The sequence below is a fragment of the Mus musculus genome, chromosome 5 (assembly GCF_000001635.26).
Source record: "Mus musculus strain C57BL/6J chromosome 5, GRCm38.p6 C57BL/6J".
Classification (NCBI taxonomy): Eukaryota; Metazoa; Chordata; class Mammalia; order Rodentia; family Muridae; genus Mus; species Mus musculus.
In genome coordinates this window covers 81,789,586-81,804,704 of record NC_000071.6, presented here as the reverse complement: position 1 = coordinate 81,804,704, position 15,119 = coordinate 81,789,586, and the positions used below count along the sequence as shown (strand labels likewise).

The window sequence follows — 15,119 nt, the reverse complement described above, 5'->3', positions numbered from 1 at the left end:
TCTCATAATGTGTATTTTCTACATACACATGTGCTATATATATAAAACAGCCAATTATGCATGCAGTCTCCTCACCTCTGTATATACTGGGATCTTTCTAGGCTGTTACAATGGATTTAAAAAAAAAAGGCAGATGAATAAATCCTTAATATAAAATGGTAAAATATTTGCATGTAACTAAAATATATCTTTCAGTAAGCTTATAATACTTTCTAGTATATCTGTAGTATCTTGCACATATAAACATTATATAAATCCATATGCTACGTTGTTTAGGAAAAATGGCAAGGAAAATGTCTGTGTAAACTCATGGCAGACACACTGTTTTGCAAACATTCTGCATCTATAGTTGGTTTGTTCCACAGGATATAAAGCCTGCATGCAGTTGGTGACCATCTCTATGTCAAATTAGATAAACATACACACATATGTACTATATGTATATATACATATTTGTGTATATATACATATATATCCATACACATATACATATATGTGGTGTGTGTGTATATATACATATATACAACCAAACATATATAGTACATATGCATTAATATATACACACTTATTTGTATATAGTCTCCAACTTTCTCATGCTAAATTTTTACCTTATTACAGAGGCAGAATGAGCACTTTCCCTTTGGTAAAATTGCAGTGATATATCCTGCATTTATTTTCAATCACATTAACCTTTTACCTTTGTGCAAAATTGAGCAACACCTAGAAACTTTGTCTACAATATATTTTCAAGTATATAAAAATATCTACTTTTGAGGGGGGAAACTTATAACATTCAGAAGACAGAAAAAGTCCAAGACTCTTGATACTAGTTTGAGTAGCCCCAGAACACACGCTTGCAATTTAGAATCTCAGATCCACTTATGGAGTAGATCATATCAAACATACTTTGAAAAGATTTTATGCAGTTTACAAAGGTGAGACATTTGAATGGAGAATAAACTGACTTTTTTGTTTGGTTTGGTTTGATATTTTGTTTGGCTTCAGTTTTTTTCAACCAAGTGGACATTTGATATTAGAAATTAGAAAGCACTACACACACACAAAAAAAAGTTATGGTTATAAACATTTATCTCAATTTTTCTCACTTTTCGGAAAAACCGGAAGCCAACATTTGGAGACACTTTGATAACACTGTTTCTTGTAGGTTAGAAAGCCGATTACTCTAAGGGGAGTCACAAACATTCACTGACACACATTACTTAGAAACAAAAGTGTTAAGTAGTTCACAATGAGTTCTGTGAATCATTCAATTACCGATATCACCTATATATCATTCTTTAGCGCCCTCGAGGATATCTGGGTCAAATAATCCTAGGAAGCAGAAAGATAAACAGGCAGCGAAGTCTCTGAGGTCTTATAGTAAAGAGAATCTGTTTAGTTTCATATCTTCCCAATAGTTTAAACAAAGAACCATTGTTTATCACCAGACAAATCCTGCTGAGTGAAGATCTAAGTGCTGCATTATGGTGCTGAAAATAACAGTTTGCAAGGTTATTCAGTAAAGACAGAATTCTGAAAAAGTGTGCCTACAAACACTAAGAAACATGCACCAGAGTGGAGCTTTGATCTGATTTAGCATCACATTATTATCTAACCATTAGGGGCAAGAAGCTACTATAATCAATAGGCACAAATGTTCAACTTAGAATTTTCTCAGAATTCACTTCATTTCACATGATATTTGTGTAGAAATATTCACAGGACATGAAAATCGCATTTCACTATTTAGAGATGGGAAACTATATTCTTAAAACTCTGTTCGGAGAGGCACAGAATTGGTAAGTGATAGGATCTGACATTAAAGCAGGCTTGTCTAAGGCTTTGTCCATGGATACAAAGATGTAAATATACCTTGCTTGACTCTTGATCTCACTCGCTTGTGTCCCTTCAGAATACATTGTTTTTATCCAGTGAAATAGGTTTTGCAAAATTCTTGAGATTATTATTCAATATGTGTTTTAAATGCCTGTTCCTTTCTTATCAAAGTGAAAAGAAGTGGGTTAATTTGTTTGCACATGATCATTTATATGACATAGTATAATAATTTAAAAATAATCAAAATCCCTGATGCCACAGAATGATAATCATATAATATTTATCATGCAAACCAAAGTATTTACTAATCCATATGCACCCTTATTTCAAAGAACAGCATGTAACAGCCCAAAGCTTAGAAAACCTACTTTGGCCATGAGGCCAATGGTTGCCTGTTATGATTCTGTTTGCATGAGGGAAATTAAGATAGCACAGATGATATAAGGCTAAATTTCATTAAGTTTCAAGGTCAGAAAGTAAAATGAATTAAACTTAGCTTATTGTAGGTGACAAATGCCTAACAGATATTTCAAACAATAGCAATTCTTTTAAAATGAAGGAAAATCACACACACACCCCACCCCATGTTACAGTCAGTCTGCGAGGGGGAGTTGGTAGAGTTTAAGCAAGAGAGGCACAGGAACAACATTTTTTAGTTATAATCCTATAGCATGAAATACTCCCTCAAAATCAAAGCTCCCATACAACAACAGTAACTACACCACTGGTTGTTTACTGATATTTTATTGAGTTTTGTAGCTCATAGTTTTACATGTGATTGTACAAAGCATTAAAAAAAAAGGATAAAAGGATTGAACAAGAGCGAAGTGGGGATCCAGTGCCTTAAAATTTATTGGTGTGTATGGCCAGAAGAGGGTTATATGTGAACCTAGGGCAATTCTCTGAGACCAATGTTGCAATAGCTACGTATTTACTTCTAAAAGTGATTTTTCATATCAGGGAGGAGTAGCTCGATTAGTTGTTAGTCTTCAAAAGAAACTATTTTTAAGAGACATGTATTAAATTAAATGAAAATCTTGTCAAGAAGAAAAACAAATATGAAAAACTTTCCCAATTATCTGTCCTGTCCCAAAGTGTTCACATAAGCTGAGGGAGAAAAATCTGGTTCTACTGGTTTTGAATTTATAGTTTCCAGGAAATATTAGATGTTAGAATATTAGCATCAGTGTTAGAATACATAGATGACAGAGACATATCTACAAAGCACACACACACATACACACACACATCCAGCTATCTACAACTCTGTGGGACACCACGGTTCTTTATTATTTAGGATGGAAAAGCATATCTTTACTTTTCACTGGGGTATGAAAACAAAGCATTCAGTGATTTTATTTGTCCTTTGTGATTCAAAATGTCAGTGAAATGATCAGCCATTAGTTGGAATTTGAGACATTGAAAGCAATACTGTATAATGATAATTGGCTTTTAGTATTAGTGGCTACACTTTTCTAGCCACTGTGCTACAACTCTGAAGAACCCCACTGCTCCTCAGTATCATGATTCTCTACTTTCGTGAGACATCTTCTGAAGTCAATCAATAAGGGTATCAGGAGCAATTTCCCTGTTTCGAACAGCAGAAACAAAGCAATTTTTAAGGTTTGTACAGTTACCTTAAGAAGCTATTTCTGATTCACATAATAAGAATATTTGCAGTGTTGGCTAATAAAACAAATCTAAATTCTTCTGGGTTAATTAGATTTTTTTTTTTTGCAACTTCCTCCTTAGTTCAAAGATCATAGCACGTCAACATTAAACTATTGGGTCTCAAGAACAATGACTAAGTCAGATCTCTCGAAGCCTGGATTACTTCCTCCTTCAAAATCTTCCCTTCACTTTTCTACCTTGGAAGAAGCACTGGGGATCCATTCTGAAGCTTTGTAATGTTAGATATTTTAGCAGTCCAGAATATGTACAGCTCTATGCAGAATTGTGTGAAGTGACTCCAGTGGTAGAAGACAGGACTGTCAGCATGGTGGTCATTTGGTAGGTCAATAGCATTTATATATAAATGCCAAATTATTTTGTAATGAGACTATTGGTTGTCAATTATTTTGCATAATGCATATACTTCTAATATGAATTCAATGTTTACTAGAGAGATTCATAAAAAAAAAAAAAGCCTCGGTTAGCATTAAGTGTGTTGGTGCTCAATAGCAGATCAGAAGGTGAAGGTGAGTTGATGTAAAATACTTACATTTTAGAAACTTTTATGAAGTATTTACATTTCTGTGCAACAAGATCTAACCAGGTAAGAAATATCTAAAACAAACAAACAAACAAAAGAATGGCTAAAAGCATGTTGTATTTTCTGTGGTATTAAAATTATGAAAGTATGTGAATTTACATCTTTTAATACATCAGTAGTTTTAGGTACAACAGCTTTTTATCATAAGCCATTTCACCACTTTTCCCTAAAACTTTTCTCTAAAATTCTAATGTCAGTTTTGTGTAGTTGGGAAAAAATTCATACTATGTTTAAGAAAATCCTGGCTGGTTAAAAGAAGATGGCGTCTGTGAGCTGTTCCTTGATTCACATAAATCAGTTTTCCACTTACTTTTATCATGTTCTACAAGGGTGTGTGGGTGCAGAGCTATAAATGGAGAGAAGAATAATCAATATACTGGTAAAACAGGTAAAGGATCAAAAACATATTTGGACTGAGACATTTTAATAGTAACTTAAAAGTGCTAGAGGCAAACTAATGATTGTAATTTAAATAAAAAGACTAAAGTAATTACTTAAAATGAGAATATACAAAACTACCTAATTGGAAAATACCACAAGTGAAAACTTGTAAAAGAGTTACTTCCTCTGAAATCTTATTAAAAATTAGACTGTGTAAACACATAAACAGGTGACAATTTAAAGACCGCTTTCCCTTTTAAAGCAAACATGATATCATCGAGGTAAATGATTGCCTTAAATAAATGTCCTCTATGGACACAAACACCTATAGCAACTGGCTATAGCTTTTGGATTATAAATGAAATTTGAGATGTCTAAAACCATATTTTTCAAATGGTATAAGACACACAAATATCCTGATTACAAAATTGAGTTTAGTCTTTGGAATCTATTTTATGAACTCTAAAAAAGTTTTTCTACATAGAATTCATTTGTAGAAAAATGCTTCCAAAAATCTGTTTTGTGTGTACTTGTGTCCCTTTTGTGTCTTCAACTTCCTAAAATTTGACATGCAGAGATCTAATATATAGATTCTAATTAGGAATGCATAGTAATTGTTTATGTGACAGATTATGATATTCTAAACCTGAGCAATTAAATCTTTGTATTCTAAATATAATATATTGGGAAGCTTGTATATAGTATTTTATACCAATTATTTTTCTTAGAGTAAAACATTAATGCCAATGTCCCACTTAAAATTAGATTATAAATTCAGATGGTTTATTTTTGACACTTTACATGTAAGTTGACATTCATTTATAGTTAAAGTGGCTTTTTTTTTTGTTTGTTTTATTGGTGGTTTTTGTTTTCCAACAAAATATATCTCAAGTACTGGGAGTTTGATACAGTGTTAATTAACAACCTAAAAAACTAAATACTTCATTCCTGTAGCGTGGATACAATTCAGTTCAGAGTTACTTGTTAGACAAAAGCTTTCTTCCCCCTTCTTACAAAACTACAGTCTGTCACTGACAAATGTTTTTAAAGTTATAATTTAAGTCAGAGCTTCATCACACTTTTAACACTCAAGATTAAAAGCCTAATTTTTTAAAGAATTTTTTTAGTGTATTAACTTTTAAATTGTAGAGGTGGTCTTAAAAACAGCATAGATCATAAACTGTGTTTTAATTTGGAACCACCATGGGTTTTTTTTATAGGAAATTATGATTAACTTAATTAGCTGCCTTTGCTTTTGCTGTTTATTTTTATTTTAATATAATTGTGATTATTCTCTTGCCAATTAATTTTACTCACTAAGAGTATTCTAGTATTTATTTCCCATGTGTTCAAATTTACTGTTAAAAACAAAGAAGGATGCTCACGAAATGTAACTGAATTCCAACCAATTTTCTTCTTTGAATTTCTATTTACTTATATAATTAACAACCTTGGCTATGCAACAAGCCATCAATACAAGAATTGATTAAACCTGAGGTCCTTTAGTTAGTGCCCTGACAAAGTATCTCACTACTTAAGACCTCAAAGAGGTAAAAACTTCAAGCGTAAAATATTACAAAAATATTATTTACTAGGAAGCAATAATTGGCTTGTTTCATTTACATGACTTTCTCAACTGGCTAAATAATGTGCCATGTATGTACAGTGAGTCTGTTTGGTAGAAATTTACTTCATGGAAACTATGCAAATAAGCCTATCAATGAATGCCATTGGGTACTGAACACCTAGAATCGACAAAAGGTTCTAGAACAAAGAAAAAGTGAATAGCATAAATGGATCAGTTTCTTTACATGGAATGTCAGGTGGAAGAGAGGGTCAGAAACTCATAGAGCTGCTATAATCAGGAGTAATTGGATACACAAATTTCTACTGAAGTGACGCACAGTTAAATACTTTACCTACTCTTCCTTTTGTTTAATTAGAGTCACATAGCAAAGCAGCTCGACTTTCTGAAGCACTTCGTTTCTGATATATGAGAGATCTACAACGGCCCTTTCATCTTGAGGCAAGTGCAAAGTTAACACACAATATGCAGAGGCCTTATATGCGATTTTATATATGTACTCAAGTGATCTTTCTTCAGTTTGTTCCCAGAACAAACGGGAAGGTTACCTGTTTCAAATTCTGGGTAATGAAACACAAAGTACCATGTATAGGAAAGTAGTTAAGCCTGAGCATGGGACAACTCAACACCTGAACTGAAGTCGTTTCCCCACTATTCCATGAAGCTGACCTTTTACTGATATTTTCACTTGGGAATACTGTTTTTTAAACCAAGCACAACTACCTGCAGCCTGCAAACAGAGCCTTAGTTCTGAGGCTTCGTTAGATTTGCCCACAGAGGGATTTAAAAAAAAAATTACCAAATATAGGTTATCAGTATATAGGTTATCAGTAATGTTGGTAAGATTGGTAAAATCTCAAGGCATAGAGTAAGAAAAGTGATTACTTCTAATGCTTATGCTTCTCCTCCAAATTAAAATGTCTATGGATTTCAAGAAAATATTGCCACCAGCTGACTAAAATGGAATGATCCATGGATTCTTTCAGATTAACAAATGGGTGCTCTGGCCTGGCACAATTTCTTCTGTCACAGACTTTATAGTGTCTATGGGTGACTCTCAACGCCTCTCACCTTGATTTAAGATATCATTTATAGATAGCTATTGGGTAGGCTTTTGTAAAGTAAGCCTAAGGATATACCACAAGAGAAAATACAGTTTGGAAAGTTCATTTGAGCTTTATTCTACATGGGGCTCCTTGAAAATACTCGTTCCTTCGATACTGGTCGTATAGGAACAGCATGATCTAGAAAGTTCTTTTGAAGGAATTATTTTTGTCCGTTCCCCCCCCCCCAAACATTGAAGAAGATGAAAATAATGTAAAACAGTCTTACATATGTGGCATGAAGGTGGGAAGGGTACAGCAGGGACAGGGTGAGGTGTCAGAGGCCACAGAAGGGGAGTCAGAGGGATGGAGGACAAGAATCAACACAACAAATTTTGTTTGAGGTTGCCATAAAGAAACCAACGCTCTGTGTTGGTGTTAAAGGTCTTAAACTCTTCTTGTGCAATGAATAACCTCTTTCCTATTACTATTGCATTTCTTAGCCAACTGAGGAAATTTAAATTTACAAATTTCTCCACAAAAAGGGGACAGGGAGATGATTGCATCTCATGTGATATTTAAACCACTGCATAACTGTCTTTAGTCAAAAGCCTAGTGAGGAGAGATGGGTTTGAAGAAAGTACACAGGACCTTTGTTATTCCACTTGACTGGGAGCTATGTACCTGGCTTCAGCCCATCCCATTTTCCTGGTCCAGTTTGTCTGCAAAAACCTGTACCATGCTGTGTTTGGATATTCAAGTCAGATATAGTGTGTGTGTTTGTGTGTGTGTGTGTGTGTGTGTGTGTGTGTGTGTGTGTGTGTGTGTGTGTTGCTCACTTGGGTCACAAAGGTTAAAGAGAGTTTAGATTCTGAAAATCAGAGAAAAGGAAAGGCAAGAAAAGTCAAAAGAGGACTTGATAATACAGTACATACGTCAAAGCAATCTCTTCTAAATCTCAATCAGTTGTTTATTGGTCGGCAAACAAGTTTCACTTTTACAACAAATATTAGTAATGAGGTCATCCAACTTGAGACCATACAAAATGGATCATAAATTTAAAAAAAATTATATGTGCTGCTAATTTACCATTTGTATTCCTACATTACTTAAAATCCTGTCAAATAAATAAATTTTCCTGTTAACAGAAAACTTTAAAAAAAAAAAATGTCTTCAAAATAATTTGACCTTTCAACTCTCACTAGGAGGGAGTGAATTTCCTCTAACAACTGGTAGTGCAGGTGCCCACGTGGGGGTCAGACTGCTCAGTCAGCACTTTTAACTCCTATGGAATACAGCATTTCACATGCAGAAGCCCGTCTAGCTCTATAGACACCTCTTAGCTTCTAGAATCATAGCTACTGCCTTGGTGATGAACTGCTTGCCAAATATGCTTTGCAATACAACATATGTGCCCCGGAAACATAAAATTTGTCCTGTTCTAATTTGCAAAATGACGTTGGAAATACTCGGGCTGGATAAAGATAGATATATAGCGAGGGAAGGAAGTCTAATTTTATTTATTTTATTTTATTTTTTTGTTAAAAAATAATTTGTTTGCATTACTAGAAAATGATTCTTATAAAGTGATAGCTTCATTTATTTATTATTATTATTTTTTTGCCAGGTGAATTTTTAAAGAAAAAAAAAGGTGGGAGGGAAGAGGGAACAAAAGAAAAAATAAAAAGAAAACAAGAAAGGAAGGAAACTTTGCTCTTTTACTGGTAGACAAACTTGCAAGACTAACACAAAAGAAAAAGAAACTTTCTTCTTTGCCACTACATTAACAGGACTCAAATTCTGGAGGAACAGAAAGCAGACTATATGCGCAATGCTAGTATCTGTACATTACATAGAAATTGTTCAATTTGTTTTCTGCCATTAGTTTTATCATCAGTTAATACAGCAAATCATAAAATATGCATTTAGCATATAATTCTAGAATTCCCCTCCGTCAGATTATTAATTTTGTTGTTTTGCTTGTGTTTCTCACAGCTATTCCCGCTGTGGTGAACTCAGGTTGCGAGTGACCATGAATCGCTATGTGATACTGTTCAGCTCTGCTTCTATGGCTGGGCAGCACTCCAATCTAGATGCAGCATTGTTACTAATTTCAAACAATAGTTCTGGCCTCTGTTTTTGTTTTTTTTAAAAAAAACAAAGAAACAAAAAAATCAGGTCCTTGTAATTCTAGTAACAGAGCATCAGAGATGTTAAACAAACACAACATAACTCAACAAGGCCACAATGAGCGCCATTTTCTTCTTATCTCGTTCATTAACATAATGAAGTCTCCATCTGAGGGGAAAGGACTGGGAAAGATTGGGGCACAGGAGGAGCTCAGCAGTTAGCTTTCTCCCCTGGGCTGACCTAAAAATTCAAGTTAAAAAAAAATTGTCAGAGAGTCTCTCTTTCGAGAACAGCATCAGATGTCGGAGTACACACGATGACCACTGCTTCTATCGACTCAGAATGGTCCACCAGGTGTTAGCAGTCCTGTTGGTTGCCATCCCCGTGTCATCTTCTATAGACTAGTGACCAAGTGCGCGGGTCCTTTGGAAGTCCCCTCCGGAGAGGCCCCATCTTTGTTAGGAGGAACTATGAATCCGTCGCTGCTGCCGCGCCCCAGCTGGTAGTAGGCGTGCAGCGGGTGCACGTGGTTTCTGGAGCCCAGGTTTGGCATGCTTTTGTAGTAAACATCTTCGGCGTCACCACCCTTGGCCGCTGCGGCTTCGGTCTGGGTGCTGGTGGTCACACTGTCTGCAGCGGGCACGCCGGCCAGGGCTGGCATGCTGGTGTACAGAGAGTCCCTGTGCGGTGACTGCAGGTCTTCTGTGTGCTCGTCGGTTAGCAGAGGGAAGAAGCTCTCGCTGTGGTCCTGGGGGAACCGCCTCCTGCTGTAATGGTGTGGCTGGTGGTTATCCGTGGAGTAAACCCTCGGGGGCAGCAAGGGAGCATCGGATTCCTCGTGAATGAGTTCCAGGCCCAGACTCTCCTCGTGGTTAAAGGACGCGGCGTCATCCAGGACGATGGCGTCATCTTCACTCCCGCTGCCTAAGTTGTTCACCAGTTTGTTCATCATATTCCGGTTCTGTTCGCTGGAGCGCTCGTGGTTGTTCAGGTATGAAGGGATATAGTTGGAAGTGAGTTCCTTTAGGATCTTTTTCTCTAGGGCGGTCTCGTTGTGGTTATAGCCACGGTCTATAATTTGCACACAGTTGCTCAGGTATTCGCCGCCAGCAATGCTGTAACTGTTGCCATGGTTACCATTCAGTGGTAGAGTATCCATGACACTTGTATCCCTGGCATTGTTCAGAAGCCCCTCTGAAAAAGATTACAAGACACTATGACATTTATATCCAATGAGCCATCAAACACACACACACACACACACACACACACACACAAACACAAAAGTAGAAACATTTATGACTCTAAAATATGTATAAATTGCTAGCATTTTAAATATAAAATGGAAACAAAAACACTATTAAATCTATTAATGTCAGTGTGTGTGTATATATAATCCAAAAAGTATAATAACAGAAGTGTGATAAGGAAATAAGAAGTGTTCAATGTAAAATTAAAAATATATATATTAATTTCCAGTTTCACACAAATAGAATCTAATAGATTAAGTGTATTAGTTTTAACAGACAAATTAAAATAAAATTTGATATAGTTATTCACTGCTTTCAATTTATACACATTAAAGTCGAGTCAGTTAACTCATCTCTAACTTTACATATCTCTGAAATAACATAATTCATGTGTGACACTTTGAATATGCAGTTCAAAACTAAAAGAAACATTTGGTACCTTGATATATAAATATAATTTGGGAAGATTAAAATAATTTTTGCATACAAAATCACAAATGGATTATGTTAATTGCAAGTTATAAAATAATGCCCAGTCAATTACATGGCACTTCCAAATAATTTATACATTCTTTCAAAAGTGCTTGGATTTTTTTTGTATTTTTCTTCTATAATCACGTTAGTCATTACTGTATAATAACTGAACAGTTATTGTTTAGGGTCACTGGGGAATACTACATAAGAATGTGTAAAAACACAGGATTTGACTCCTAAAAGCACAATATTATTAAAGTTATCCTCTTATGATGACTGTTAACTTGGGACATATCAAAATTTACTTTTAAGGAAGATACACATTTTATTCTGGTAAGAAACAGCTGCAGGAAAATAAGTTTAACCACAGACTTCAAGGATTTTTGCAGTCTCTTGAATAACCAGTTCAAGCATCTATAATAGCTTCATAAATTACTTTAAGTACATCCACAAAAAAAAAAAAAATCACCTACACATTTAACCAATGCTGATAAATAAGAAAGGGTACGTCCAAAAATTTCCTTGAAGGATTTTCTTAAACCTCTGGATACACTTCTAAATTGTGAAAATATCGCGCTCATTCTATATCTGTGATGCAATTATGTTTCTGACAAGCCGGTTCAATGACAGTTGAAAGGACATGTCACATGTTCACGCCAATTTCACATGGACTTTTGCATACTTTGCATTCACACAAAACAGTTTTCAAAATGAGCAATTCATAAAATCCATTAACAAGCAGCCACCACAGACATAGGTTGAAGCGGTTTATTTTCATGTCATAAAATATCTGGTACACAAATTCACAATGTTAAGGAAAAAAAAGTAAATGCTTTAAAAGTGCTGGTATGACAGGTGACTGCTGCTAGAGTGGCTGGTATGATATGTTAAACGGTTATGATTATGTTGCTGATGCATTGAAACTTTTTTTTCTTTAATTTCGTTGTCAATGCATTTGGTATTGTGGTTAAAGCAGCGGTAGAAAATAAAGTGGGCATGTTTGCAATGGGACACATGTTTAATGATGGAATGCACTAAGTAAAATTAAAAGTTTATGGGTTACTTTGCAAAGGAAAATAAATGCTTAATTTAAAAACAATTTAACTCACACAAACAATACATGAGACTTAACAATTATGTTGGTTATGTGACAGAATAAAAGAATCAGGCAACGAGAGCGTCTAATCTCTATCGGCAGATATTTATAGAAGTTGACTGATAGGTTCGTTTTCCTTTTAAATTTTGAAATTGTGAGATGAACTGTTTTTAATAACTACATCATCTATATGTGATGCAATAAAAGTGAACTGAAAAAAATTACATTTGATATGCAATGTTTAGCTTTACTCCCATACTTGTCTCTCTGTAGGGCTCTAAACGACAGCATGAAGAAAAGGAAAGAAAAAACAACAAGTAAGCTTACAGCGACAGCAGGAGAAACATGAGTCAAAAGCAAATTGATGATATGCAGCAAAAGGAGTCACGGGAAATCATCTCCACCGTCCCCCAATTCACGAGTTTGTGTTACATGGTTTACCACAATTCAAACACCAAAGTGTTAGTCAGAAAACAAGAGCCCTCCCGCTTAACACACACCAAGTATAATGGGGCTTTTTAATAAGTGTTGCTACAGCTCACAGATTTCTTATACACACATATTACACTTCAAATTGGCACACAAACCAGAAGGGTGATCCGTGACTGTTTCTACTGCTGTGGTTCGATAGGACACGGATGTGATGTTAGAAAGTACCAGCTTATAAGGAATGACATCCATTCTTAGAAATTAGTAGTGAAAATAAAAATACAATACAGAAAGAAAACTGGAATTGAGGTTGACATAATTGTTCTTTTGTGCCTTGTTTTCTGCACCAGGGTTATTTTACTCCATTGAGGCTATAGACAGATGATTTTTTTGTTTGTTTGTTTGTTGGTTTGTTTTAAATGGGTTCAAATCACAATCTCTGTTTTACACATTGTTATATTGTTTATATAATATAAAAATAAAGTTATCCTTGTCTTCTATTAGAGATCCATTAAGAGTATAATAAAACAAATTTAGAAAGATTAATTACTTATAAATTATATTTGGTAAAATGTAAACTTGTACTAAAAAGCATAGCTAAATCCTAGAGATGCTGCATTGTTTAAAACATGAGAAGATCAAGCCTGTGTTTTTTGAAGTTCACATTAATAAGGTGTTTAACTACAGGGGAAATATTAAATCTTTCTATTATTCTGCCTCTCAATAAGTAAGAGAAAAGCTTCCACCCAAAATAGAAAGTTTTCTTTAGATTGCAGTATCATCATACATTACAAAATATTTTAAGAGTAGATGATTTTAAAGACAAACCACCAATTTTTTCCAAGAAAAATCTATCTGTAATCAGAGAGAAGAACACTTTTCCTTATTCTTTTGTTTATAGGAAGGTTAAAATATCCAAGAATAAAAACCAAGGAAACTACTGGGCCATATCACTTCAGAAGACACTGGCTTGTAATTCAAACAGCCTTTTTAAAAAAAATATGAATATTTTTGTCAGTGTTTATTAATTGCATAAATTTATGAGCAGATGTTTTCATATGTGCACACTTTGGTCATACTCTCTGGCTGAAGGAATAGTTTTAGATTTTAAGTATTGATTATCCTCTTACAAAAGAGATATATCACATTTTTTAAAAATGTAATGTAAATCCCAGCTAAAACTTTGAATTGGCTTTAGAAGGAGAATTCAAAATAATCAGCGAGCTGTTGACCAACTGGTCCAAATGCTGCTAGTCTCATTTTGACTCATTCAGCAAGGGAACTGAGATCAGAGGAGCCTGGGCCTGAACTGATGCCATGCTGTTAACTTAGAGGAGGGAGAAACAGAAAGGAGGCTAGATTTCTCCTAGATCTCTTCTCCTGGGCTGCTCTGCCACAGGGCTGTGGAACCATAAGGTAATATTAATGTATATTCTATACAACTTTGAACTCCTAGCACTCTTTCACTGCATCCTGCCCTATGAGTTTAGGTTGTTCTTTAAAGTTTCGATTTGAATTCAACTACTTTGAAAACTACATTTATTTTGGTAAAATCGTGATTTTTTTCTCTTTATATAGTGTTGTTTTGACAGTATTTTCAATGAGACTTATCCTGATGAAATGTCTCATACTGACAAGAAGATAATGGTCCAGAAATAACATATATGATATTTTAGATATTTTTATGCATGGTCTCTCAGTTTCGTATAACAAATGTATTTTCTTCATTGTTATTTCTAACTCCATATACTTCAGGAACACTATGAATGCCTTTTCACAAACTTTAAGAACAGGCAAGCAAGAATGACTGCTTCCAAACTGAACGTTTCAATTCCTGAAGAACACAGGCACAGGTGAATTAGAGGATGCACAAAACAGAATTAAGTGGCAATTCAATATGAACCTCACTAGTACATACCAAGCCACCCATATTTCATGAGCGCTTTCACCTTGCCAATAAGAATATATGTGCATTCACCTGAAAGCATACGATTTGCAGCAATATGACAATCATCGAGATTTATTTTTTGCCAGATTTTCAAAACTTGCTTCGAGCACTAATATAGTTCCATTATGCCTTATAAAGAACTATAACATAAATAAGAACTATAACATAAATAAAAACTGTAACATAAATAAGCTACACAATTTCAACTTTGACTTTAAAAAGAACAAAATTACCTAAGTGCTCTTTTTAAGGATAATCATTAGCATTTATTAAATTTGCTGAAATAGATGAAAAATTCATCTGGGTGGAGTCTGTATTTTTATTGATAACTCTGTATAACAATGTCTAGTGGTGAATTATGTAACACTGTGTCTATATGGCATGATTTTAAATTTTACATTGTAAATATTTTGGTTATATGACATGTATTTTGTCTATGAACACAACCCAGGATGGCTTTAAACTTGAGTTAGAGATTACCTGGAACTCACTTGTGGAAACAGGTTTTACATGAGTTCCATATTTTTAAAACTCCTTGATTTTTTTTTTTTTTGGATAATGACAGAAAGGTAAATATTAATTAGGAAAAACATTTCAATTAAGAATTCATAAGCAATTATAAATTATATATGAAAAGCAAAAGAAATGTAATCTAAATATAGTGTTTAAAACAAT

The 15,119-nt window shown here is 34.4% G+C and overlaps 1 protein-coding gene across 39 annotated transcripts in view; it reads right to left on the bottom strand.

The window, feature by feature from the left end:
* The window catches only part of Adgrl3 (adhesion G protein-coupled receptor L3), an 808,741-nt gene that overhangs the window by 23,121 nt on the left and 770,501 nt on the right, over positions 1-15,119 (bottom strand). For 14 of the 39 annotated variants that reach the window (XM_030254561.1, XM_011249453.3, XM_011249464.3 and 11 more), the window contains 2 exons: positions 12,327-12,344; positions 2,565-10,441 (listed from right to left, as the gene is read on the bottom strand). The exons of 3 other annotated variants lie outside the window; for them this stretch is intronic. In XM_030254561.1, the coding sequence (XP_030110421.1) occupies positions 9,642-10,441; positions 12,327-12,344 (818 nt within the window). In that variant the 3' untranslated portion in view covers positions 2,565-9,641. Of the gene's footprint in view, positions 1-2,562; positions 10,442-12,292; positions 12,345-15,119 lie in introns of those variants that run through there. 22 more of the 39 variants (NM_001347369.2, NM_001347371.2, NM_001359828.1 and 19 more) reach the window with 6 other exon arrangements.